The 27814-nt window shown below is 43.8% G+C and overlaps 1 protein-coding gene across 1 annotated transcript in view; it reads right to left on the reverse strand.

Moving 5' to 3' along the window:
- Positions 1 to 1454: 1454 nt before the first annotated feature.
- LOC141106327 (zona pellucida sperm-binding protein 4-like) overlaps positions 1455 to 27814 on the reverse strand; it is an 82336-nt gene continuing 55976 nt past the window's right edge. Inside the window, exons 9-12 of the mRNA XM_073597010.1 lie at positions 19721 to 19838; positions 3918 to 3999; positions 3756 to 3836; positions 1455 to 2152 (exon numbers count right to left, since the gene is read on the reverse strand). Coding sequence (XP_073453111.1) covers positions 2022 to 2152; positions 3756 to 3836; positions 3918 to 3999; positions 19721 to 19838 — 412 coding nt within the window. The 3' untranslated portion in view covers positions 1455 to 2021. The remainder of the gene's footprint in view (positions 2153 to 3755; positions 3837 to 3917; positions 4000 to 19720; positions 19839 to 27814) is intronic.

Genomic DNA, 27814 nt, shown 5'->3' on the forward strand with positions numbered 1-27814 from the left:
TGTGGAAAGTCTTATACTACTTTCTCCCTCAGGACCTCAACTTTTACTGTGAATTAGCATGGCTCATGTCAAAGTCTAGCATTTTGATCGACCAGTTTGTGCCCTTCTAAGAAGACTTTTTTGTATAATCAATGTTCAATAAAATGTTTGAGCAAAAGAGATAAACATTTTCAGTCTTCAGTAATCAGGAAGACCTAATTTAAAGCAGAAAAGTGAAAGGTGAACTTCGGAATGGAAAGATGCTTCCATTCTTTGTACCAGCTCTACAGAATTGACTCTCCCACAACCTGGTTTTAACCAACAACTTCAGCCAACACTTGTTTTGGATACAGTGGGGATAGGTTATAACACAAGGTTTTAATTGCTGCCTGTGCTCCCACTGCATACATTTCCAATTAGTTACTGTTGTGACAGCCATTACCTGCACAGGAACAGAGGGAAAAATCTTCCATTGAGATATAGCAAAAATCCTGACAGATTCTATCCACCCAAGGGCTCCTTATACCATAGAAATTCTAGCAAAGAGACATCCATGCCAGGAGTTCCTAACTTTCCTCCCCTGAATCGGTGTTCTGAAAAGCTGATCTATTGTCCATGCCATAAAATATAAATCTTACAAGAGTGAGCCATTCATAATTGTTCACATGGGAAGAGTTGGAAACACATGCAGAATTTTTTCTATGACAAAGTGCACCACAATGCATGGTAGTACATAGTGTGCTGTGGGGCTCTTCAGTGCATGCGTGTCTATGGTGCACTACCTTAGTGTGTTGGCGTGCCACTGAAAATGCATGAAATCTCAATGCCAATACAAGCCTAGTGTTCACGTTGCCTCAATACACCAGAATCCATAAGTGTTAATGAGTTCTTAGGGAATTAAGGGAGCGTGTATATGACTATCCACGGTTATACTCTGCAGGTTTACTACATACCACAGCATGCATTTTGCAGCCAAATTTTTAAAATTCAGGCCACAGCATACAGCTCGTGGTATCCTAGAAAGTCCTCCCTGCTTAAAGTGGTGTTCCGGCCGAAATTATACTTTTTAAATAAAAAATACCCCTATAATACACAAGCTTAATGTATTCTAGTAAAGTTAGTCTGTAAACTAAGGTCTGTTTTGTTAGTTTATAGCAGTAGTTTGTTATTTTATAAACTTACAGCAGGCCGTGGCCATTTTAAGTCTGGGCATCTGAAGCCAGACTGTATTTCTTCCTGGATCTCATCCTTGCAGATCTCGCACATGCTCAGTGCGGCACAAGCGGTGTAATAGGTTTCAGGTCAGGTTTCCATAGCAACGGCAGTGTCAGAGGAACTTGCCGCCCCTTCCCAGAAGGCATTGCAAACAGGAAATGATGCAATGGGCTGTGGCCAGGGAGGAGGAAGTGAAAAATGAATACAGCAGATATACAGTAAGTGCTGAGAAAAAAAAATAAAATATCCAATTTGTTTACAGTGCACAGTTTAGTGAGGGATGCTGAAGAGTTGTGAAAGTGGGTGGAACTCCACTTTAACACAGAACAGAGTGGAGAGCCAGTCAAACAGAAAAGTCACATGGTTAGGCATTCCTCAGTTTCCCACACTGCTTTATAAATGTACATTTTTTTTTTTTTTTTTAGCAGCAGTATGCCCAGATCAGTGCTTTACAATGCAGTCTTTGGGTGTACCTCCAACTGTTTTGGATACTAAAGATGAAGTTTCAGAATGTGATAGAAGTCCTTACATTTTCTCCCTATACCTGCAGAACTGGAAGTTTTGGTAGGAGTTTCTCTTTAATTACAATCTGTGTGGAGTTGCCCACAAATCATAAAAAGTCAACAGTTGGTGCCAAGTTGACCACATTCTCTATTAATTCCACCATTATTCAAGTTACAGAAGACTAGGTCATGCTTCAGAATTCAGGTGCTGCTGGGGCATTCCCAAGGCCCCGTAGCTTTGTGAGCTATACTTTTTTTCCTTTCAAAATCATTAAAACACATAAGACCAGAGAAGAATATAAAGTGCTTTAATTGAAAACTAATCTAATTTACATTTACGGACCTAACTGTAAAACTGCGTTTGAGCACGATGACAAGACATAGGAGAACAAGTAGTGCCACTGCAAATAGGATTCCTGGAAGAGCCATGGTGAGGTGCTGGTGGCTGGCCAATCCTGTGACACAAGAACAAGATGTAACAAGAGTTACCTGCATTGCCAGATCATAATAGAATATATTCCATTTAAGTTTAAGATTTACATTTATCAGGATAATGTAGGATGCAGAACTTGCATAATTTCCTGGCACTTTTTTCCTGGAACTGAGTTTGAGCCTGAGCTATGAGCACTTTTCAGTAGATTAAGGCTAGGGCTGCACTGGAGATTTTAATCATCTGTTGCTAAGAATTAACTATTTGCAGGTGGTCACTAGAACAGGCTGCTATACAGGATATTTTTAATAGCACAATGCTGCTACTAAAATGGTTAGTGAAAGTTAAAATAGGTATAGCAAATAATCACTAAACATATGGCTCCCTATGAAGCGGGCTACCCAAGGCCATCAGTCTCGCAGCATGTCAATGCTCCATTCATGTACAAGGGATTGCTACTGAATTGGGGGGGTTGGGGTTTTTGTTCTGATTTAATGGATTGATTAGGGCAGCTGTATTTTTGTAAATTTAGTTAGCTTAGTGAACAGCCTATATGCACTCAATATTTTCCTGTCTAGATATGTCACCTTGTTGGCATGCAAATATCAGCCTTTCCTAGCAAACTGACCACATTCCCACTGGCTGTGCTGAAACGCCTCCCCCAACAGTGTTGTCATGCTCCAGTCCCCCTCACTGCATGTCTTGTCACATGAAACAGTTGCATCAAAGATGAACTGCACAGAACCGCACTATGTACAAGCAGCAGTGATTGCTTCTCATGATACCCATCATGTGCCTTAAACCCTCTTCAGGAGTCATGACAATTCAAGCAGCTTTACTAGAAGAACCAAAGTCAACACCCACTTATTTTGACTTGCTTGCAGATGTTACCAAATGCTGATATAGCTTGGCTGCAGTATTAGCACCCATAGGTCGTCATTTTTCACTTTTGCCACTGCCTCACTCTGTAAAACTCATCGAAATAAGAGCCATCTCCCTCTGTGTAGGCCACAGAGTGCCAGCGCATTGTTGGGATCAATATCCTTTCCAATGCCGCAGAAGCAAAGTTGTCGCAACCAAGCAGACACTGTTGGGAATGGATGTATATCAATCCACCCAACTTGCCATGTATCAATCCATTCTGGTATGTGTTTAGTGGCAGTGCAGCAGCACCCCTATCTGAAGGTATCGGTTTTGGACTGGCACTAAAATGCATGCCTTTATGTCACACAAGAGGGAACATGTCCACTTTAAATTTTTAAGTCACCAAGTAAAACACACCACAATGTACCCAAATGTCATTGAGCAATTTAACCCCTCAATGCTCAGTTAATACTGAAGCAGGGTGCATACCTATGTTTTGATGGGTGCTTCATTAGGGAAGCCCATTCACTTTAAATTGGTCTTTAAATCTGTGCGTTGTGATGTGCTGCCACTAGTGTACATGTGTCGGACGCCATTTAGAATGAAAATCAGTGTACAAAAACAGTGTTGTAACATTCTTATACATGCATTACTGTGGTGTGAAGCTAGACTAAAAGAATGAGGGGTGTTTTTATAGTGCAAATATGGCATTTTTGTGTACTTAGCTCCTTACATGAAGTATTAAAAAAAACAAATTGTCATACCAGTTTTGGCCCCTGTTTGAAAGACAAGAGGCCCAGCTGTCTTCACCAAATGATGGGAATAATCAGTCTCAAAGCGCCGACCTACAATGGCAAGAAAGTGGGCAAAAGATCAAGCAACACCAATGATCAGATTTAGGCTCAAATGAGGTCACTGCTCCTTACCTCGCTTAAGGCTAGAGCAGTCCGAGGTGCAGGTTTCATTGGAGGAGGGAACACAGACCGAGACGCTGCAGAAAACAAACACCTAAACACAAGCAGAGAAAACATTTTAAAGGCATTTAATCACCGTTTGCCCTCCATCTTTCTTCCTCCCAAGAATTCCGAACACAATGGCAGTACTCCTGCAAATCAGGCACCATAGTTAGTAGGTAAGGTTGAATAAAGACAGTCCATCCAGTTTAACCTGTGTAGGTGTACTTGTGTCAGTGTCTAATTATTTCCCATATATCTGTATGTTGTGTTCTTTAAGGATGCACGTCCAAGAGTCCTAAAAATATCAATACTCCCCGCTGCCACCACCAATTGTGGAAGAGTTCCACATCCTTATCGTCCCGACAGCAATAAAACCCCTGCGCAGTTTAAGGTTAAACCGCTTCTCCTCCAATCTCATTGTGTGGCCCATGTCCTCTTACACTCCGAGATTGAATAGTTCTTTTCCTACGTTGGGATCGCCATTTAGGCATTTGTAAAATCGCCATCTTATCCTCTCTCAAGCGTCGCTTCTCCAGCAAAAATAAATGTAGTGCTTGTAGCAGTTCCTCGTAATCAAGGTCCTCCAGTCCCCTTATTAATTTAGTTGTCCTTCTTTGGACTCTCTCCAGCATGTCCCTTATTAGGACTGCTGACCAGAACTGTACGGAATACTCCAGATGTGGCCTAACCAGCGTTTTATAAAGTGACAGTATTATAGTTTTATCCCTGGAGTATATACCCTTTATGCATGCTAAAATTCTGCCTTATTTGGTAGCTGCAGCTCAACATTGCATGCGACTGATCAGTGTCTACTACTAGGACCCCCAAATCTTTCTCCATCTATGATTCCCCCAGAAGTTCTCCCCCTAGTGAGTAGTTTTAGTTTATATTTTTAGCCCCCAAGTGCATTGCCATGTAGTGGCCCACCCCATTATTTTGGTCAGGTATTTCTGTAAAATTTCTATATCCTGATGTGAAGTTATCATAAACCCATGCCAAATTACCATCAATGATATTTTTTTCTTTAGTAAATTCTTATAGTACCCTTATCCCCTCCAATAATTTACCTACTATTGGATGTTAGGCTGACTGGCCTGTGGTTTCTAGGAATAGGTCTCTGCCCTTTTTGAACATTGGTACCATATTGGCTTTTCTCCAATCAGCTGGTACAACTCCTACCAGTATGCTGTCCACAAAGATTAGGAATAATGGTCTGGCTATAACCTGGCTGTGTTCTTTGAGGACTCTCGGGTGTAATCCATCTGGTTCCCCATTGAGTGGTTTATATTGCTCAATAAGGCTTAAGAGAGAAGTGAGGATATATTTCTAGTGTAACATTCTATCCATCAGTTTTCACAGAAACAAACGCCCCATTGGAAGATTCTTCCTCTACTGCTGTTCTGGCGACAACTTACATTAGAATTTAAACCATTTCCAGCGACATTGGTGATCAATACAGTAAAAGAGACGCTAACAAATAGACAGCAATAAAAACCATTTTAACCACATCTTAGCAACCACAATATACAGGAATATGGGAAATAGACAAATACATGCAGCCACACAGAATGAACTGATATCTTTATTCAACCTTACCAACTATGCAACCCCCTCCAAATCCCCAAAAAAAGCTTTGCCGTAGATTTACTTTTCTATGACGAGCATAGAAAAGTAGTAACCCCCCGCTAGCAGCACATACCACTTCAAACAAAATACTTGGTAATCCTGGATGGGACTCACCTTCATGCAACAATGGTGGCAAGGAAGGAATTTTCAGCCCTATGTAAACTTCACCTAGCACAACTAGGTTAAGCCAGACAGATGGTTCAAACTGTATGGGCAAGGTTAACTGTACAACCAGCATGGTAACATTTTTAGGATACGATTGCCAGCGAATATAGCCCCTAGCAATCACTTATCCATGCAGGGACAGCTCCCTGCGACTCCCCTCTGGGAGAATACAATAGCTCCATGAGAGGCATTCCCCCCCATTAACACGGACTGTCAATGGGGGAATTTGAGATATTTTATTTACTGCAAGATTGCAGTGCTTACTTTCGTCCTCCGATGGCTGAAAGGGGCTGCAGAGGAGCAAAAGTAGTCAAGAACGTTGGGGGTGGCGCAAACCTGAGGCTGTCATACATATCCTTTAAACCAAGAAACCATCCATGCCCTGACAAAATCACTGAAGCACTTATATTTTAGTTTTCTCAAAGGGTCAAACCTGAACATTTCCTGCATCTCCTCAGATTCTCTTTTTTCTACCACAATCACTGGAAATTAGGGAGCATTTAAGGGTTACATATTTAAATGTTTGATAGCAGCAGCCCTTGTGGCTCAGATTTGATTCACTACACACCAGATAGGCCTTATTTGGCTCCATTTAGATATGTCCAATGCTGTAAAACATGCTACTGTGCAACCAAGTGCATATATAGTCAGGTTAAAAAAATAAATAAAAAAACACCACGTCACCACCAAAACATAAAATCCATATACACAATCCTATACCCACAGCCGAGTCTGAAGAAAGTAAGAAAACTCCAATAGGTGCAGTGCCATTTATTTTGAATGTAATACAATGCACCTAGCCATTGCCACACATGTACATTTTAGGGCACCACAATGCATAGACATGTACAATTTTTGTGTTGGTGTGCTGCAAAAGAATAAAAAGCAAAATATATATATATATATACACACACACACACACATATACACACACTCATAAGTTTACCCTGTCAGAATTTATGATTCCTTGGCCATTTTTCAGAGAAAATGAATAACAAACTTCAATCATGGTTAGTATTTGGCTGAAGCCATTATCAAATGTTTTCTTTTTAAAAAAAATAAATCACAACAAAAACTACCCAAATGACCCTGATCAAAAAGCCCCCAGTTCCTGTAAACTAATGGGCTGTCTTGCATGAACTGCAGGTTTGAGATCTCCCCAGAGTGGCTCAATAAAAAAAAAAAAAGAGGTCAGGGGACTGAGCCGGCCACTCCAGAACCATCACTTTATTCTGCTGTAGCCAATGAAAGGTCAACTTGGCCTTGTGTTTTGGATCATTGTCATGTTGGAGTCTCCAAGTACATCCCATGCACATCTTCTTGGCTGATGAATGCAAATGTTCCTGCAGTATTTTTTTCTTATAACATACTGCATTCATCTTGCCAACAATTTTGACCAAATTTCTTGTGCCTTTGTAGTTCACACATCCCAAAACATCAGCAATCCACCTCCGTATCTTTCATCATAGGCCTTGTTTACGCCTCTCCAAATGTAGCATTTATGGCCAAAAAGCAAAATTTTGGTCTCATCACTCCAAATTACTTTGTGCCAGAAGGTTTGAGGCTTGTCTACTTGCTGTTTGGCGTATCGTAAGCGGGATACTTTGTGGCATTTGCCTAGTAATGGCTTTCTTCTGGCAACTCGACCATGTAGCCCATCTTTCTTCAAGTGCCTCCTTATTGTGCGTCTTGAAACAGCCACACCACATGTTTTCAGAGAGTCCTGTATTTTACCTGAAGTTATTTGTGGGTTTCTCTGCATCCTGAACAATTTTCATGGCAGTTGTGGCTGAAATTTTAGTTTGTCTACCTGACCGTGGTTTGGTTTCAAAAGAACCCCTTATTTTCCACTTCTTGATCAGTTTGAACACTGCTGATTGGCATTCTCAATTCCTTGGATATCTTTTTATATCCCTTCCAGTTTTATACAGTTCAACTACCTTTTCCCACAGATCCTTTGACAATTCTTTTGCTTTCCCCATGACATTGAATCCAGAAACTTCAGTGCAGCACTGGATGAAGGATGCAACGGTCTGTCAGGAGTCCAGAAACACATTGACCCTTTTATACACACACTAATTACAAGCAAACAGATCACAGGTCAGGATGGTTACCTTTAATATCCATTCAAGCCCCTTTGTGTCAACTTGTGTGCATGTTATAAGGCCAAAATCACCAGTGTATGTAAACTTTTGATCAGGGTCATTTAGGTAGTTTCTGTTGCCATTATTTAAAAAGAGTAAACAGTTGATTAATATAATGGCTTCAGCGAAACACTAACCATGAGTGAAAGAAAGGTTTTTATTCATATTCTCTGAAAAATGACCAAGAAATCAAATGCTGAATGTAAACTTCTGAGTACATACACTCGCAAAAGTGAGCACACCCCTCAAATTTTCCCCTAAGTGAAAATGTCCACATTGGGCCCAAAGCGTCAATATTTTGTGTGGCCATCATTTTCCAGCAGGGCATGGAGTTCACCCGAGCTTCACAGGTTGCCACTGGAGTCCTCTTCCACTCCTCAATGACGACATGACGGAGCTGGTGGATGTTAGAGACCTTACGCTCTTCCACCTTCCGTTTGAGGATGCCCCACAGATGCTTAATAGGGTTTAGGTCTGGAGACATGCTTGGCCAGTCCATCACCTTTACCCTCAGCTTCTTTAGCAAGGCATGGGCATCTTGGAGGTGTGTTTGGGGTCGTTCTCATGTTGGAATACTGACCTACAGCCCAGTCTCCGAAGGGAGGGGGATCATGCTCTGCTACAGTATGTCACAGAACATGTTGGCATTCATGGTTCCCTCAATGAACTGTAGCTCCCCAGTGCTGGCAGCACTCATGCAGCCACAGACCATGACACTCCCACCCCCATGCTTGACTGTAGGCAAGACATACTTGTCTGTACTCCTCACCTGGTTTCCACCATCTGAGCCAAATAAGTTTATCTTGGTCTCTTTAGACCACAGGACATGGTTCCAGTAATCCATATCCTTAGTCTGCTTGTCTTCAGCAAACTGTTTGCAGGCTCGCTTGTGCATCATCTTTAGAAGAGACTTCCTTCTGGGACAACAGCCATGCCGACCAATTTGATGTAGTGGCATATGTTCTGAGCACCGACAGGCTGAATCCCCCACACCCCTTCAACCTCTGCAGCAATGTTGGCAGCACTCATAAGTCTATTTCCCAAAGGCAACCTCTGGATATGACGCTGAGGACATGCACTCAACTTTCGGTTGATGTGGAGAGGCCTGTTCTGAGTGGAACCTGTCCTGTTAAACAGCTGTATGGTCTTGGCCTCCGTGATGCAGCTCAGTTTCAGGACCTTGGCAATCTTCTTATAGCCTAGGCCATCTTTATGTAGAACAATTCTTTTTTTTTCAGATCCTCAGAGTTCTTTGCCATGAGGTGCCATGTTGAACTTCCAGTTACCAGTATGACAGAGAGCGATAACACCAAATTTAACACACCTGCTTCCCATTCACACCTGAGACCTTGTAACACTAAACGAGTTACTTGACACCGGGGAGGGAAAATAGCTATTTGGGCCCAATTTGGACCTTTTCACTTAGGGGTGTACTCACTTTTGTTGCCAGCAGTTTAGATATTAACCACTTAACGACCGCCTCATGCCGATGTACGTCGGCAAGGTGGCACGGGCAGGCAGAATCACGTACATATACGTGATCTGCTTCCCGCGGGCGGGGGGTCCGATCGGACCCCCCCCCCCCCGGTGCCCGAGGCGGTCGGCTGTTATACAGCGGCGATCGGAGATGAGGGGGAGACCATCCGTTTGTGGCCCCCCCCCCGCGATCGCCGCCGGCCAATAGAGTCATTCCTCTGCTGCTGTATGCTAAACAGCAGCAAAGGAAATGATGTCATCTCTCCTCGGCTCGGTATTTTCCGTTCCGGCGCCGAGGAGAAAATACTGCAATGTGAGTGTAAAACACACACACACAGTAGAACATGCCAGGCACACAAAACACCCCCCTTTACCCCCGATCACCCCTCCCCCCCCCCCCGTCACACTGACACCAAGCAGTTTTTTTTTTTTTTTTTTCTGATTACTGCATGGTGTCAGTTTGTGACAGTTACTGTGTTAGGGCAGTTACTGTTAGCCCCCTTTAGGTCTAGGGTACCCCCCTAACCCCCCCCTAATAAAGTTTTAACTCCTTGATAACCCCCTGTCGCCAGTGTCGCTAAGCGATCATTTTTCTGATCGCTGTATTAGTGTCACTGGTGACGCTAGTTAGGGAGGTAAATATTTAGGTTCGTCGTCAGCGTTTTATAGCGACAGGGACCCCCTATTACTACCTAATAGATGTTTTAACCCCTTGATTGCCCCCTAGTTAACCCTTTCACCACTGATCACCGTATAACTGTTATGGGCGACGCTGGTTATTTCGTTTATTTTTTTATAGTGTCAGGGCACCCGCCGTTTATTACCAAATAAAGGTTTAGCCCCTGATCGCCTGGCGGTGATATGCGTCACCCCAGGTAGCGTCAGATTAGCGCCAGTACCGCTAACACCCATGCACGCAGCATAAGCCTCCCTTAGTGGTATAGTATCTGATCGGATCAATATCTGATCAGATCTATACTAGCGTCCCCAGCAGTTTAGGGTTCCCAAAAATGCAGTGTTTGCGGAATCAGCCCAGATACCTGCTAGCACCTGCGTTTTGCCCCTCCGCCCAGCCCAGCCCACCCAAGTGCAGTATCGATCGATCACTGTCACTTACAAAACACATAACTGCAGCGTTCGCAGAGTCAGGCCTGATCCCTGCGATCGCTAACAGTTTTTTGGTAGCATTTTGGTGAACTGGCAAGTGCCAGCGGCCTAGTACACCCCGGTCGTAGTCAAACCAGCACTGCAGTAACACTTGGTGACGTGGCGAGTCCCATAAGTGCAGTTCAAGCTGGTGAGGTGGCAAGCACAAGTAGTGTCCCGCTGCCACCAAGAAGAAGACAAACAGGCCCGTCGTGCCCATAGTGCCCTTCCTGCTGCATTCGCCAATCCTAATTGGGAACCCACCACTTCTGCAGCGCCCGTACTTCCCCCATTCACATCCCCAACCAAATGCAGTCGGCTGCATGAGAGGCATTTTCTTTATGTCCTCCCGAGCACCCCTACCCAACGAACCCCCCCCAAAAAAGATGGTGTCTGCAGCAAGCGCGGATATAGGCGTGACACCCGCTATTATTGTCCCTCCTGTCCTGACAATCCTGGTTTTTGCATTGGTGAATGTTTTGAACGCTACCATTCACTAGTTGAGTATTAGCGTAGGGTACAGCATTGCACAGACTAGGCAAACTTTCACAGGGTCTCCCAAGATGCCATCGCATTTTGAGAGACCCGAACCTGGAACCGGTTACAGTTATAAAAGTTAGCTACAAAAAAAGTGTAAAAAATATATATATAAAAATAGTTGTCGTTTTATTGTTCTCTCTCTCTCTATTGTTCTGCTCTTTTTTACTGTATTCTATTCTGCAATGTTTTATTGTTATTATGTTTTATCATGTTTGCTTTTCAGGTATGCAATTTTTTATACTTTACCGTTTACTGTGTTTTATTGTTAACCATTTTTTTGTCTTCAGGTACGCCATTCACGACTTTGAGTGGTTATACCAGAATGATGCCTGCAGGTTTAGGTATCATCTTGGTATCATTCTTTTCAGCCAGCGGTCGGCTTTCATGTAAAAGCAATCCTAGTGGCTAATTAGCCTCTAGACTGCTTTTACAAGCCGTGGGAGGGAATGCCCCCCCCACCGTCTTCCATGTTTTTCTCTGGCTCTCCTGTCTCAACAGGGAACCTGAGAATACAGCCGGTGATTCAGCCAGCTGACCATAGAGCTGATCAGAGACCAGAGTGGCTCCAAACATCTCTATGGCCTAAGAAACCGGAAGCTACGAGCATTTCATGACTTAGATTTCGCCGGATGTAAACAGCGCCATTGGGAAATTGGGAAAGCATTTTATCACACCGATCTTGGTGTGGTCAGATGCTTTGAGGGCAGAGGAGAGATCTAGGGTCTAATAGACCCCAATTTTTTCCAAAAAAGAGTACCTGTCACTACCTATTGCTATCATAGGGGATATTTACATTCCCTGAGATAACAAAAATGATTAAAAAAAAAATGAAAGGAACAGTTTAAAAATAAGATAAAAAGGTCTGTCGTCAAACGTAAACAGCAATTGCACCATGCATGTGAGGTATCACCGCGAAGGTCCAATTGAGGGCAGTAATTTTAGCAGTAGACCTCCTCTGTAAATCTGAAGTGGTAACCTGTAAAGGCTTTTAAAAATGTATTTATTTTGTTGCCACTACACGTTTGTGCGCAATTGTAAAGCATGTCATGTTTGGTATCCATGTACTCGGCCTAAGATCATCTTTTTTATTACATCAAACATTTGGGCAATATAGTGTTTTAGTGCATTAAAATTTTAAAAAGTGTGTTTTTTTCCCCAAAAAATGCATTTGAAAAATCGCTGCGTAAATACTGTGTGAAAAAAAAAAAATGAAACACCCACCATTTTAATCTGTAGGGCATTTGCTTTAAAAAAAATATATAATGTTTGGGGGTTCAAAGTAATTTTCTTGCAAAAAAAAAAATTTTTTTCATGTAAACAAAAAGTGTCAGAAAGGGCTTTGTCTTCAAGTGGTTAGAAGAGTGGGTGATGTGTCACATAAGCTTCTAAATGTTGTGCATAAAATGCCAGGACAGTTCAAACCCCCCCCCAAATGACCCCATTTTGGAAAGTAGACACCCCAAGCTATTTGCTGAGAGCCATGTCGAGTCCATGGAATATTTTATATTGTGACACAAGTTGCGGGAAAGAGACTTTTTTTGCACAAAGTTGTCACTAAATGATATATTGCTCAAACATGCCATGGGAATATGTGAAATTACTCCCCAAAATACATTCTGCTGCTTCTCCTGAGTAAGGGGATACCACATGTGAGACTTTTTGGGAGCCTAGCCGCATACGGGACCCCGAAAACCAAGCACTGCCTTCCGGCTTTCTAAGGGCGTAAATTTTTGATTTCACTCTTCACTGCCTATCACAGTTTCGGAGGCCATGGAATGCCCAGGTGGCACAACCCCCCCCCCCCCAAATTACCCCATTTTGGAAAGTAGACACCCCAAGCTATTTGCTGAGAGGTATAGTGATGATTTTGCAGACCTCAATTTTTGTCAAAGTTTTGAAAATTGAAAGAAAAAAAAAAAAAAAAAAAGTTTTTTTCTTGTCTTTCTTCATTTTCAAAAACAAATGAGCTGCAAAATACTCACTATGCCTCTCAGCAAATAGCTTGGGGTGTCTACTTTTCAAAATGGGGTCATTTGGGGGGGGGGGGTTGTGCCATCTGGGCATTTTATGGCCTTCAAAACTGTGATAGGTAGTGAGGAGTGAAATCAAAAATTTACGCCCTTAGAAATCCTGAAGGCAGTGATTGGTTTTCGGGGCCCCGTACGCGGCTAGGCTCCCAAAAAGTCCCACACATGTGGTATCCCCGTACTCAGGAGCAGCAGCTAAATGTATTTTGGGGTGCAATTCCACATAGGTCCATGGCCTGTGTGAGCAATATATCATTTAGTGACAACTTTTTGTAAATATTTTTTTTTTGTCATTATTCAATCACTTGGGGCAAAAAAAATATTCAATGGGCTCAACATGCCTCAGCAATTTCCTTGGGGTGTCTACTTTCCAAAATGGGGTCATTTGGGGGGGTTTGTACTGCCCTGCCATTTTAGCACCTCAAGAAATGACATAGGCAGTCAAACTAAAAGCTGTGTAAATTCCAGAAAATGTGCCCTAGTTTGTAGACGCTATAACCAGGGGCGTAACTACCACCATAGCGACTCATGCGGGCGCTATGGGGCCCGCAGCCGAGTGGGGCCCAGTGAGCATAAGAGCACCGCCGGCACAGTCTCCCAGCCAGGGGAAGAGAGAGGAAAGGAAGAGGCGAGCTGTCCGTATCAGCAGAGAGCCGAATTGCCCGATATAAGAGCTTTCATTAGAACTTCGTGTTCCCGGGGCTCACGTCACATAGCTCCACCTTTTGGCCCAGTGCCACTGCTTTTGATAGACAGAACGCCAATCCAATGTGGGACATGTGACGTCATCAAAGGCGTCGGGCCAAGAGGTGGGGCTATGTGACGATGAGCCCCGGGAAGAGACAGGAAATTCAAATGAAAGCTATTACAGTGGGCAATCCCGCTCTCTGCTGATCCGGGTGGCTTGCCTCTTCCTCTGCATAGGTGGGGCTGTATGGGGCACAGGCAGACCAGGCTGTATGGGGCACAGGTCACGCTGCATTGACACTAGGGCAGCTGTGTGGGGGGGGCTGTTTGCAGGAGGGCCCCATACATTTTGCTATGGGGCCCTGCTATTACTAGTTACCCCCCTGGCTATAACTTTTGCACAAACCAATAAATATACGCTTAGACATTTTTTTTACCAAAGACATGTGGCCGAATACAGTTTGGCCTAAATGTATGACTAAAATTGAGTTTATTGGACTTTTTTTATAACAAAAAGTAGAAAATATTTTTTTTCAAAATTTTCGGTCTTTTTCCGTTTATAGCGCAAAAAATAAAAACCGCAGAGGTGATCAAATACCATCAAAAGAAAGCTCTATTTGTGGGAAGAAAAGGACGCAAATTTCGTTTGGGTACAGCATTGCATGACTGCGCAATTAGCAGTTAAAGCGACGCAGTGCCAAATTGGAAAAAGTCCTTTGGTCCTTAGGCAGCTAAATGGTCCGGGGCTAAAGTGGTTAATGGCTGTGTGTTGAGTTATTTTGAGGGGACAGAAAATGTACACTGTTATACAAGCTGTACACTCACTACTTTACATTGTAGCAAAGTGTCATTTCTTCATTATTGTCACATGAAAAGATAGAATAAAATATTTACAAAAACGAGGGGTGTACTCACTTTTGTGAGATACTGTATATACAAACACACACTACAGATCTTTTAAAACCCATGTTGTGGTTCAATAACTGCTCACTGAAGGGATTCAACCACTACAAAATAGGCCCTTAAAAAGTAACAAGGTGTATATTTTTATGAATGTGTTAAAAGAACCAGAATTAAATGAGAAAGCTCACCAAATGGGCACAGCAACAAATACACTTCAGGCAAATTAGAACCTTTGTTTTTTATTCTTCCAAATTGATGAGGCAGTGTAGCTTCTACATATATTTGCAAAATGGCAACAGCCTTTTTCAGCATTTAAATAGTTTGTGTAATTGGTTTGCTACCAGGTAAGTTTGCTGTGTAAAGCCCTTCCATCTACACCTCACCCTAAAAGCAGGGGCGGCTCCAGACAATTTTTTTTGGGGGTGCTGTGTGGGGGCTGTAAGAAAAAGTGGTGGAGCTAATGCAGAGCACGCAGTGCATCACAGTCTCGTGGGTGTGGCCAGAAGTGGGTGTATCCAAAGGTAGGCATGACTGAAAATTGGGTGTTTCTTCACAGCCCTTCCCCTTCATATAGACAAAATAGGGCCTTTGGACACACAGAATTGATTGAAGTAAAACAAGCCCAAATGGGAATAACAATGATAACCCCCAGCAAGTGTCAAGGTCAGCAAAAGCTCCCCAGTAAGTATAAGGGCCAGATAATCTCCAGTACATGTCAGGGCCAGCCATAACAACCAGCAAAAAATAATAACTAACCCCCGGCATGGCACAAAAATGAACCACAAGCATGGCACAATAAACCTCCAATACTGGACAATAATTAGCCCCTTAGCATGGCAGAACAATTAAATCCCAGCATGGCACAATAATGTAGCACAGCAATAAACCCCCTAGGAATATGCATTAATAACTATCAGAACTATACAATTAACCCCCAACACTGTACAATAGTTAACCTCCAGGATAATAGCAGTCAGTGAGCCCCCTTTATTGTAAAACTTGGAGAATATACAGTGAAGAGTCAGCACTATATGTGGTCACCATAAGTGCCTAGATTAGGAGCGACACCCTAGGATGCCGAGAGCAGGAATGACCCTTAAGATCACAGTGCCCATATAGATCAGGCTTGCTCCTTAGAATGCCCAGAAGAGGAGTGCCCCCTTTTAGAGTGTACAGAGCAGAAAAAGTGTCCCCTCAGAGTACCCAGAGCAGCAGAATGTCCTCTTCAAATGCCAAGAGCAGGAATATCCCATCAGAGTTCCTAGAGCAGGAATCACCCCTTAGATCAGTGCCCATATAGACCATGCTTCCCTCTTAAAAGTGCCACAATTAGGAGTGCCCCTTTAGAGCTTCCCCCATAGACTGTCAAGATTAGAGTGCCCAGAGCAGGAGTGACCCCCTAAGTGTACCCCAAGTGTACTCTCCTGCTCTGGGTACTCTGAGAGGGGTCACTCTCCTGCTATGGGGACTCCCCATCCAGCATCATCCATCCCTCTCCAGGATTCTGGCGGGGATGGGGAGTGCCCAGAGCAGGAGAGTGACCCCCTAAGTGTGCCCAGAGCAGGAGAGTGACCCCCTAAGTGTGCCCAGAGCAGGAGAGTGACCCCCTAAGTGTGCCCAGAGCAGGAGAGTGACCCCCTCCATCCCTCTCTACAATGTATTCTGGTGGGATGGGGATACATTGTAGAGAGGGATGGATGATGTTGGGCAGGGATGGGGATACATTGTGGAAAGGGATGCGGATACATTTTTGAGGTTGGGGGGGTGGAATCTTGGGCGAGTTCCCACATTTTTTTCCCCCAGGACTTGACCCCTGGGTATGCCCCTAGATCAGTGCCTGCCACCACCATAGAGGAGATTAGGAGTCCCCCCCCCAGACCCCCCTTGTCTCAGCTCAGGTGCTCCATAGGGAACTGGCACTGCCTGGTGTGTGGGAGGGGCTGGCACTGCCTGGTGTGTGGGAGGGGCTGGCACTGCCTGGTGTGTGGGAGGGGCTGGCACTGCCTGGTGTGTGGGAGGGGCTGGCACTGCCTGGTGTGTGGGAGGGGCTGGCACTGCCTGGTGTGTGGGAGGGGCTGGCACTGCCTGGTGTGTGGGAGGGGCTGGCACTGCCTGGTGTGTGGGAGGGGCTGGCACTGCCTGGTGTGTGGGAGGGTTGGCATAGCTTACCGACAGAAAAACAATCCTTATCCTTCCTCCATTGATTAGGACTGGAGTCCCACTGCCTGTCCCTCTCCCCTCCCAGCTCAGCAGCTCTATAATAAGGATCAGGGCCAGACAGGTGATAATGTGATGGTGAGGGGGCGGATGCACTCTACTTACATTTCCAGAAGAAATCCTTCTTCCTCCAGGGCTGGGATAGGAAACTTCCCTCTTGTCCTGATCTTGGCTTAGCCCACAGCAGCTCCATAGAAGCGCAGACAGCTGCTGTCTGCCTGGTTGTGACAAGGAGGGGTGGGCGTGGCTTCCATGCAGGGAGAGAGAACATAGTTGCCAACATTGTAAAAAAAATTTTAGGGACACTTCATTGGCTGTAGGTGGAGTCTTGTTATAATCAGGGGGCTGGGCATGCGTTTGTGGGCATGGCATAGGGGAAAAGTAAAAATGCGACGCGCTAAGCGCGCCATGGCGAAAAATGGGCGTGGTTTATGCGAAATAGTAGGCGTGCCTTAAATGGGCGTGGCTCAAAGGGGTGTGGTTAGAGTCTGAGATGAATGAGGGATGGAGAGGGAAAGGGGGAGGGATGGAGAGGGAAAGGGGGAGGGATGGAGAGGGAAAGGGGGAGGGATGGAGAGGGAAAGGGGGAGGGATGGAGAGGGAAAGGGGGAGGGATGGAGAGGGAAAGGGGGAGGGATGGAGAGGGAAAGGGGGAGGGATGGAGAGGGAAAGGGGGAGGGATGGAGAGGGAAAGGGGGAGGGATGGAGAGGGAAAGGGGGAGGGATGGAGAGGGAAAGGGGGAGGGATGGAGAGGGAAAGGGGGAGGGATGGAGAGGGAAAGGGGGAGGGATGGAGAGGGAAAGGGGGAGGGATGGAGAGGGAAAGGGGGAGGGATGGAGAGGGAAAGGGGGAGGGATGGAGAGGGAAAGGGGGAGGGATGGAGAGGGAAAGGGGGAGGGATGGAGAGGGAAAGGGGGAGGGATGGAGAGGGAAAGGCGGAGGGATGGAGAGGGAAAGGCGGAGGGATGGAGAGGGAAAGGCGGAGGGATGGAGAGGGAAAGGCGGAGGGATGGAGAGGGAAAGGCGGAGGGATGGAGAGGGAAAGGCGGAGGGATGGAGAGGGAAAGGCGGAGGGATGGAGAGGGAAAGGCGGAGGGATGGAGAGGGAAAGGCGGAGGGATGGAGAGGGAAAGGCGGAGGGATGGAGAGGGAAAGGCGGAGGGATGGAGAGGGAAAGGCGGAGGGATGGAGAGGGAAAGGGGGAGGGATGGAGAGGGAAAGGGGGAGGGATGGAGAGGGAAAGGGGGAGGGATGGAGAGGGAAAGGGGGAGGGATGGAGAGGGAAAGGGGGAGGGATGGAGAGGGAAAGGGGGAGGGATGGAGAGGGAAAGGCGGGACAGCAGTCCCAGATCCTACACAATGGAAATGTGTATTCTAGAAAGTTTAACAATCAGTAGATAAAGATACTCCAAACACCTGGTGTTAGCACTTAAATCATCCCAGCACCATGGTTGTTATGGTGTCAGGATGATTGAAGTGCATTATTTCTATTATTACATTGTAATATAAAATGAAATCATTCAACTCACCATAATGCTGAATCAGTGGGATCTCTGAGCGTGTCACCTGCCACCAGACCGCCCCCCCCCCGTGACATCCAGACTATACAGCCCCAAAGTTGGTTAAGCGGAGCCGCATGGTTACAGTAGAGATTGAGCTGCGGCGGCGCCCATCCCCTTTCCATAACAGGTCACAGAGACTGTCAGCGGGGCGTAGCGGGCCGGGGGTGGGCGGCGCCGCACCTAAATCTCTAATGTAGCCATCTAGCCAGTCTACGGTCTCCTTGAAAATGGCGGCTGGCGGAGACATAGTCTCCGCCGGCCGTGGACCTCTGGCGGCCCGCGGTGAAAATCGGGAAAAACCGAATTTCTTGGGACATCTCCCGGAAAACTATTAGATCAGGAAAAGGGTGTAAATCCCGGGAATGTCCTGAGAAATTCGGGACAGTTGGCAAGTATGAGAGAGACTAATTCCTTCCTCCACGGCCCGGCTGGGCTGAGAGCTTCTCCCTCCTTCATTTCCTTAGTGCGGCTGGCAAGTACAGAGGCGCCACATGTACCAATGCTTTCAAAACCTAGCGCCTCTGTACAGTACTGAGATCAATCCGCCAATAATGCCGGGACTCACTGAAGATCAGTGGCTTATGCGGCAAGAGCTGCAGTATCCCTCCTTTATATGAAAGAGTCCCCAGACTTTTTGTTCCACAGAGCACACAGGTAAAAATGTATTTAAAAGAATTCCGTGACATATATTGGAAATTCAAGTGTGTACATTTTGGAGGTGCTTAAACAATTTTTGGAGGGTGCTTTAGCACACCCAAGCACCCACCTGGCGCCGCCCCTGCCAAAAAGAAAGTTCTAAATTGGGGTGATTGACATTTTTTGATTTGGGGAAATTTCCTATTGCCTCCTATTCTGTTGATCAGGGACCAAGGAAAAAAAAAAAAAAAAAAAAAAAAAAAAAGGAAGCTTCCCTAATGGTCACGTAGGGAGCACAAAAAAAAAATTAAACAAAAAATTTTCAAGAAAAGTTTGTCAAGGTTTTGGTGTATTGCTGCATATTTAAGTGATGGAGACAATCTTAAATTGTGGTCTGACCCAAATAAGGAAACAAATTCAAATAATTTTTCACTGCCGACTGAACCACAAACTACTCACTTAAACATTGCAATTGCATGTGTCAGCAAGCCTGCAACCCATGAACACAGATTTCATGCAGTCCTTGGCTGGAACTCTGCTATACAAGGCTGCTAACCGCTGTTTAATCCGGGTTCCAGAACCCATTCTGCACTCATGTGCAACACTTGTAAAATGGAAAAAAAATTATCCTTCTGGTACATACCTGTGACTGGTTTGAGAAATCAATAAATGTGAATGCAGACACAACAAATCTCTGATAACTGGAAGGAACGGGCCCTTTTAAAATATTGGTCATTGGGTCATCATCTGTATAAGGACATCTACAAAAAGGACAGAACATCTAGGTTAGGAAAACCCATCTCCACACAAATTGTTTTTTAGTATACACTTTTTTTCATAGGTGGTTACTTGATGTACAGGGCCCTCTTGCCATTTTGTCCAGCAGTGAGCAGCCCCACCAATGATCCAGGGATCATCACAGTCATAATTCTGCACACTATTGACATTCTCCAAATTTTACAAGAAAAAAAAAAAAAAGAAAAAAAAAAAAAAAAAAAAAGAAGACTGGCAAAATGCAGTCTCGAATGCAAAAAAAAAAAAAAAAAAAAAAAAAAAAAAAGCACAAAAAAGAACAAACAGTATTTAAGTTTGAGAATAAGGGGGAGGTCAGCACCAAAAAGGAGACAACATACAAAAGTACCAACACCCCTGATAATGGTATAATATATATATATATATTTTTTTTTTTCTCTATACATCTATGAGAATGGGACTTTATAGGTACATCATATAAAAGACAAATGCAATAGTATAAAAAATATAAATCATTTAACAACCGGCCCATAGCCAAATGACGGCTACAGGGCGGTTGCTTAACGTACAGTGACGTCCTCCCAGAATTCGGCTCTCGCGCGAGAACATCCTTGACCACCGGGTACAGAGGACCCGGCGGATCACGGTGATGACGGAGCGATCACTTGTAAACAAACCGGCGTCATGTCATGACGCCGGTCCCTCCCTCCCCTCTGTGTACCGATCTGTACAGTGGGGGAGAGATCGGATGGCAGCAGCGCTATATCTGTAGTGCCCACAGCGCTGCTCTGACACAGAGCCACAATCCATCCATGCTCCGCAATACACGGCCTCTGTATGTGGTATCGCCGTACTCAAGAGTAGGACAATTTTGGGGTGTCATTTTTGGTATGTACATGCTATGTGTTAGATATATTGTATAAATGGACAACTTTGCGTTAAAACACTTTTTTTAACCACTTCCCGCCCGCCGTCATATGACGTCTTGAATTTGTTATCTGAATGATGCTTGCAGCTACAGGCATCATTCAGATATCAGCTTTTTCAGCTGGCGATTCCCTACACCATAGGAATGATCATAGCGGCTGTTCCACTGCTTGATCATTCTTACGGGAGGCGAGAGGCGACATCTCCCCCTCCCGCCACCCTCCGGTGCTTCTACCGACTCACTACTACGATCGAAGCCAGGATTTTTTTTTTTTTTTTTTTTTTTTTTTTTTTATTTCAGGCTTCTCAGCCTAGAGGTGAGATGTGGGGTCTTATTGACCCCATATCTCACTGTAAAGAGGACCTGTCATGCCATATCCTATAAAAGTGATCAAAAAAATTTTTTGGAAAAAAAGTGTCAAACTAAAATAAAGTAAAATGAACAAAAAAAAAAAAAAAAAAAAAAAGTTTTTAAAGCGCCCCTGTCCCCATGTGCTCACATGCAGAAGCGAACGCATACACAATTCCCGCCCACATATAAAAACAGTGTTCAAACCACACATGAGGTATCGCTGCGAACGTTAGAGTGAGAGCAATAATTTTGGCCCTAGACCTCCTCTATCTCAAAACATGTAACCAGTAAAAAAATTTTAAAGCGTCGCCTATGGGGATTTTTAAATAGCGAAGTTTGGCAACCATTCCATGAGCGTGTGCAATTTTGAAGGGTGACACGTTAAGTATCCATTTACGCGGTGTAACTTCATTTTTCAGATTATGCAAAAACATTGGGCTAACTTTACTGTTTTGTTTTTTTTTTTAAAGCACAACTGTTTTTTCCAAAAAAAAAGCGTTAGAAAAATTGCTGCGCAAATATCGTGCGAGATAAAAAGTTGCAACGACCGCCATTGTATTCTCTAGGGTCTTTGCTTAAAAAAAAAAAAAAAACACATTATGTTTCAGGGGTTCTATGTAATTTTCTAGCAAATAAATGATGATTTTTACATGTAGGAGAGAAATGTCAGAATTGGCCTAGGCACTCCAGAACGCCTGAAGATGCTCCGTGCATGTTGGGCCTCTGTATGTGGCCACGCTGTGTAAAAGTCTCACATGTGGTATCGCCGTACTCGGGAGTAATAGCAGAACTCACCATGCATCTTTATAAATACCTTGGAATGTCTTCTTTCCAAAAAGGGGTCATTTGGGGGATATTTGTACTTTTCTGGCATGTTAGGGTCTCAAGAAATTAGAGAGTCAGTAATTCAGGTGTGATCATTTTTCAGATATTGGCACCATAGCTTTTGGACTAACTTTCACAAAGACCAAATAATATACACCAATTTGTACTTATTTTTACCAAAGATATGTAGCAGTATAAATTTTGGCCAACATTTATGAAGAGAAATTACTAATTTGCTAAATTTTATAACAAAGAAAATTTCATTTTTTACAGAGTTTTCAGTCTTTTTTCCTTTTATAGCGCAAAATAAAAAACCCAGCAGTGATTAAATACCACCAAAAGAAAGCTCTATTTGTGTGAAAAAAAAAGGAAAAACATTTTTTATATAGATACAGTGTTGCATGACTGAGTAATTGTCATTCAAAATGTGAGCACCGAAAGCTGAAAATTGGTCTGGTTATTAAGGGGGTTTAAGTGCCCAGTGGTCAAGTGGTTAAAGGAGACAAGATAAAAGTAAGGACTGCAGTTACAAACCTAGTCCTGGGTAAACACACACATCCTAACCCTGACCAGTGAGACAACTGAAGTCACAAACAATATGACAAAGAAAAAAACAAAAATTAATGCAATACAATAGAATTAACACAATATAACATTGCACATGCATGACCCCATATCGTTCATAAACCATGGGAATTACCACCCACCCCACAAAACAGAAGAAAAAACCCAAAAAACAAAACGAGAAGAGAAAATTTTTTTTTTCTTTATTATAGAATATTTGAAAGGCGGCTATGTGTTACATAGTTAGTGTTTTATAGATTTCTTAGATGGATGTATCTGGTGTACACACAAAGGATACGCCCTTGCCCTGTGTGACTCTCATCCATATGAGCTCCCAATAGAGAACCTCATTAAGACATAGGTTTGTGGTGAGTACAATTCATTTTAGAGCTCTATATGGACTTGTGCTCCCTTCATCCTTAATATGTTGCAACTTTATTTTAATACATTGCAGGCATTGCTGCACTTTCAACAGATTGTCTTAACTGTACAAACTACATCCCTCCCTACTGGTGATCTGACAATTTGTGGACTGGTTTTGGATGCAGGTTTTGGGACCGTTTGGGATCCTCCCAAGTATGCTCACTCCAAGACCCATTCTTGAGATATGGAGGTTGGGCCATCTCTGGGTTTGTGTGGGTGTGTTTTTTTTGTTTTTTCTTTCTTCTGTTTTGTGGGGTGGGTGGTAATTCCCATGGTTTGTGAACAATATGGGGTCATGCATGTGCAATGTTATATTGTGTTAATTCTATTGTATTAATTTTTGTTTTGTTCTTTTCTCTACACACTTAAGGTTGTGAATATCTTGATAGATATATATATCTTGATCTATCTATCTGAATATCCCCGTCCTTTTCCTGATGAAGCCATTCCGGCAAAACATGTTGAAACTCTAGGTCGTGGGAACACATTGTTTGTGACTTCAGTTGTCTCATTGGTCAGGATTAGGACTAGGTTTGTAACTGCAGTCCTTACTTTTATCTGATCTCCTTTAAATAAATGATTTATATTTTTTATAGTATTGCATTTGTCTTGCCATGTATATGATGTACCTATAAAGTCCCATTCTCTCATATTTTTTTTTTAAACACGTTATGGTGGTTGGTTTGCGCAAAAGTTATAGCGTCTACAAACTATGGGTGATTTAATATATTTACATTTTTTTTCTAGTAATGGCGGCAATCAGCAACTTATAGCAGGACTGGGGGAGGCTCTTGTACTAGAAGGCATGGACCAGTTCTCCTGCTTAGCGGAGACACAGGATCCATGTCTTTAGTGACAGAACAATGACTTGCCTTGTTTACACAGGCAGACCGCCGTTCTGCCTGTATACCGACGCATCGGCAACAGCAGAAGCAAGCTGCCACCAGCGCATCCCAAACCCTGAAGTGCAGGATCACTAGGTACGTGATCCTGCGCAGGACAGCTGCCTTGCCACCATAGATCTACAGTATAAAGTCGGCAAGCGGTTAATGATACTTCTCATTACTTAAAGACAATAAAATAGACTTAAACTTATTGTAGACCATGACAGTATAATTCTGGTACAGAGCATTAAAATAAAACTATAGGCAAACACCCCCCCCCCCCCCCCCCCCATTTGGAATAGAGTAAGGAAGGGGTTATTACCCCAGTCAGATTGTTTTTTTACCGCCATTTGTGTTCCATTGCAGAGATCCTTTCACTTCCTGTCTCATAGCCAACAGGAAGCGAGTGGAAATCCCTGCAAATTAAGGGAATTTCTTAGGGACCCTCAGGTCACCAGAACTAGTGTCTCCATTGGAAGATTCTCTCCATTAGTTTTCTGGGGACAACCCAAAATGTGTGATTTTATTCTACTTTCACTTCAATGGATTATGGTAAACCAGAGAAGAGGGGGGGGGGGGGGAATCTCCCCAACAAGGGCACAGACAGCAATAAAACCTGATAGGCATTCTAATCCCTCTCCGCTCTATCCAAAACTAGACAGGCTGACATCCGTACGCTGATTGCTGCAGCCGTTTGTTCCTATCATTGATGCATGCCGTTTTAAGCTTCAACTGTAAGTTACTACAATAAAAGTTTTTTTATCTGTCATTACGGTTACGGGCTTCACTATGGGTCCTTCATTTTCTTTTCTCGGATATATGATGACCACATGCCTGAATGCCTAATTCTGAAGTGACCATTGGGAGATGTTTATATGTGAAGGAAATCCCACGGATGTTGTGGTCTGATGAGGGGTTCCAGTGGGCTGGATTTGCTGGATACTATTGAGAATTTATCATCTATGCCTAATCCTTAACAGGTTCAATGTAGAAAAATGTAAAATAATGCATTTGGGTGGCAAAAATATGAATGCAATCTATACACTGGGGGAGAACCTCTGGGGGAATCTAGGATGGAAAAGGACCTGGGGGTCCTAGTAGATGATAGGCTCAGCAATGGCATGCAATGCCAAGCTGCTGCTAATAAAGCAAACAGAATATTGGCATGCATTAAAAGGGGGATCAACTCCAGAGATAAAACGATAATTCTCCCGCTCTACAAGACTCTGGTCTGGCCGCACCTAGAGTATGCTGTCCAGTTCTGGGCACCAGTCCTCAGGAAGGATGTACTGGAAATGGAGCGAGTACAAAGAAGGGCAACAAAGCTAATAAAGGGACTGGAGGATCTTAGTTATGAGGAAAGGTTGCGAGCACTGAGCTTATTCTCTCTGGAGAAGAGACGCTTGAGAGGGGATATGATTTCAATTTACAAATACTGTACTGGTGACCCCACAATAGGGATAAAACTTTTTCGCAGAAGAGAGTTTAATAAGACTCGTGGCCACTCATTACAATTAGAAGAAAAGAGGTTTAACCTTAAACTACGTAAAGGGTTCTTTACTGTAAGAGCGGCAAGGATGTGGAATTCCCTTCCACAGGCGGTGGTCTCAGCAGGGAGCATTGATAGCTTCAAGAAACTATTAATCACCTGAATGACCGCAACATACAGGGATATACAATGTAATACTGACATATAATCACACACATAGGTTGGACTTGATGGACTTGTGTCTTTTTTCAACCTCACCTACTATGTAACTATGTAACCTTCTGGTAAGCAGACTACATTAGGACATGGTGACGAGTGACTCTTTCTACATCTGCACAATATATTTGGTGATTGGATTCCTCCCACTCTTCAATTTCATTTTGAACTTTTTCAGCGCCGCAATAATTTTTATACAAAGAACTATCATGCACCACTTCCAATGCCATCTCCCACTGCTCACTGGTTAAATTCCCCCAAATCGGACGGCCACTGTTCCATTGCTTTGCAGGGATAGACTTCCAAATAGATGGAGTGTAAGGATGAACATCAGCTAGATATATAACCTTTCTGTACCTTACTGCATTGCAATATACCAAAAATGGGAGTTAGAGAAAGAAAAGTCTACAAAGGGCCACAAGTGCATGATGCAGCTGTACATAGAATTGCATAGACTGTGGTATTTGATACAAATCTTGTAAAGAGGAAAACAAATTTTCCCCACCCTAAAGATATGCTTTAAACCGCTTTACACCACACCTTTTGCATTAAGCGATAAGGAAAAGTCTTAGATTAAGCAAAATATTGAGCTTCGAATCCTTCAGGGAGAGGCTGCATGATGTAACAAAATGGACAGGAAAGAAAAATCAGAAAACATTTAAAGGGAGAAGAGAGGAGTAGGTATCAATACTGGGTGACAGTGAGAAAAACACTATAAATTTACCTTTAAGGCCTCATGCACAATGGAGGTTATAAAAACAGCAATACCATTGGCTTATGGCTCAAAAATGTTGATAGATGGCGAATAGCGCTTTATTGGCATTCAGCTTTTTTTTCAAAGTTAGTGTTTTTACAGCCTTAGGCCGCATACATACAGGCGGACTTTTCAAACTGACTGGTCCGACAGACTTTCCAACAGACTTTTAATGGACTTCCGACAGACTTTCGAACGAATGGACTTGCCTACACGCGATCACACCAAAGTCCGACGGATTCGTAGGTGATGACGTACGACCGGACTAAAATAAGGAAGTTGATAGCCAGTAGCCAATAGCTGCCCTAGCGTGAGTTTTCGTCCGTTGAACTAGCATACAGACGAGCAGATTTTTCGACCGGACTCGAGTGCCTCAGAAAGATTTGAAGCATGTTTCAAATCTAAAGTCCATCGGATTTTTGACTGGAAAAGTCTACTGAAGGTCTGATAAAGCCCACACACGATCGGATTGTCCGTCGGACCAGTCGGGTCGACAAGTCAGCTCGTGTTTATGCTGCATTATACTCACCTTTATCCATTTTAGTCCATTATTGTCTACATATATGTGCTTCAGGTGTGGCTGCATGGCATATCTCAGAGTGGATTCCCTGATGGTGACAACCATGGACCATGTCTGGAACATGGGTTCTGAAAAGATCCACACTCGTGGTAATGTTCACTGCCCTCTAAGGGATAAGCAGTGGATCGCTTTCGGAGGGTGGTATAGCAGTGGCTGAAAGGTGTTGAGGAGGCGCTACTCGAATAGCCATTTTACATTGTGGGACCGTGCGCAACTGTGAACCAAGCATTTGGCTTGTGGTTCCCGCGTGGCCCCCCATTTATCTCAAAATGGAGTTTGACAGGCAGTGCTGCCTGTCAAACTCTGAAACCCAAGTAAAAAATGCCAGTCATGACAAATCTCAGTCAGAGCATGCGTACAGCCCTGTCAGCTAAGTTAGAATTCGGATGGGTGACCAGAAGGCATGGAAAAAAGCTGCTGGGACCTATGTTTTTACCCTGTCCCTCTAGGCATGTAAAAGCCCATGTTATAAGGTGGCAACTCAGGAGAAATGGGAGACGGGTCAGAGCATTGCCATTCTACCATGTCTGAACAAGGACCTTCATGGCAGGATCACCAAATATTAACAAAAGCTTTACATTAACTTGCTAAAACTGAACTCCAGGTCAATCCTTTCACCCCAACCTCACTCTCCCCATGTACAGATGGTGGAAAAAAAAAAGTAAATCCCTTCTGTGATGAAGAGTGAGCCCTGGGATAATGGAGAACACCCAAGACACAAATTGAATCTAAACCCCAACAACTTCCCAATTTACATACACTTTCAGGCATGCCTTATATGCCCAAGAGCTTTGTGGTTTTAAGAATTGTGGGAACTTCATTAAACCCTAGGATAAAAATTGTAGACACATGAAATGCTGTGTTTGGGTGCAATCTGAAAGCATCCATTCGGGCCCAAAGCATAACCGGAGCATAGGTATGCCATTCAAAGTGAATACCACTAACATACACCGGGTGTGAACCACAACAA

This window comes from Aquarana catesbeiana, linkage group LG08 (genome assembly GCF_042186555.1).
Source record: "Aquarana catesbeiana isolate 2022-GZ linkage group LG08, ASM4218655v1, whole genome shotgun sequence".
Lineage (NCBI taxonomy): Eukaryota > Metazoa > Chordata > Amphibia > Anura > Ranidae > Aquarana > Aquarana catesbeiana.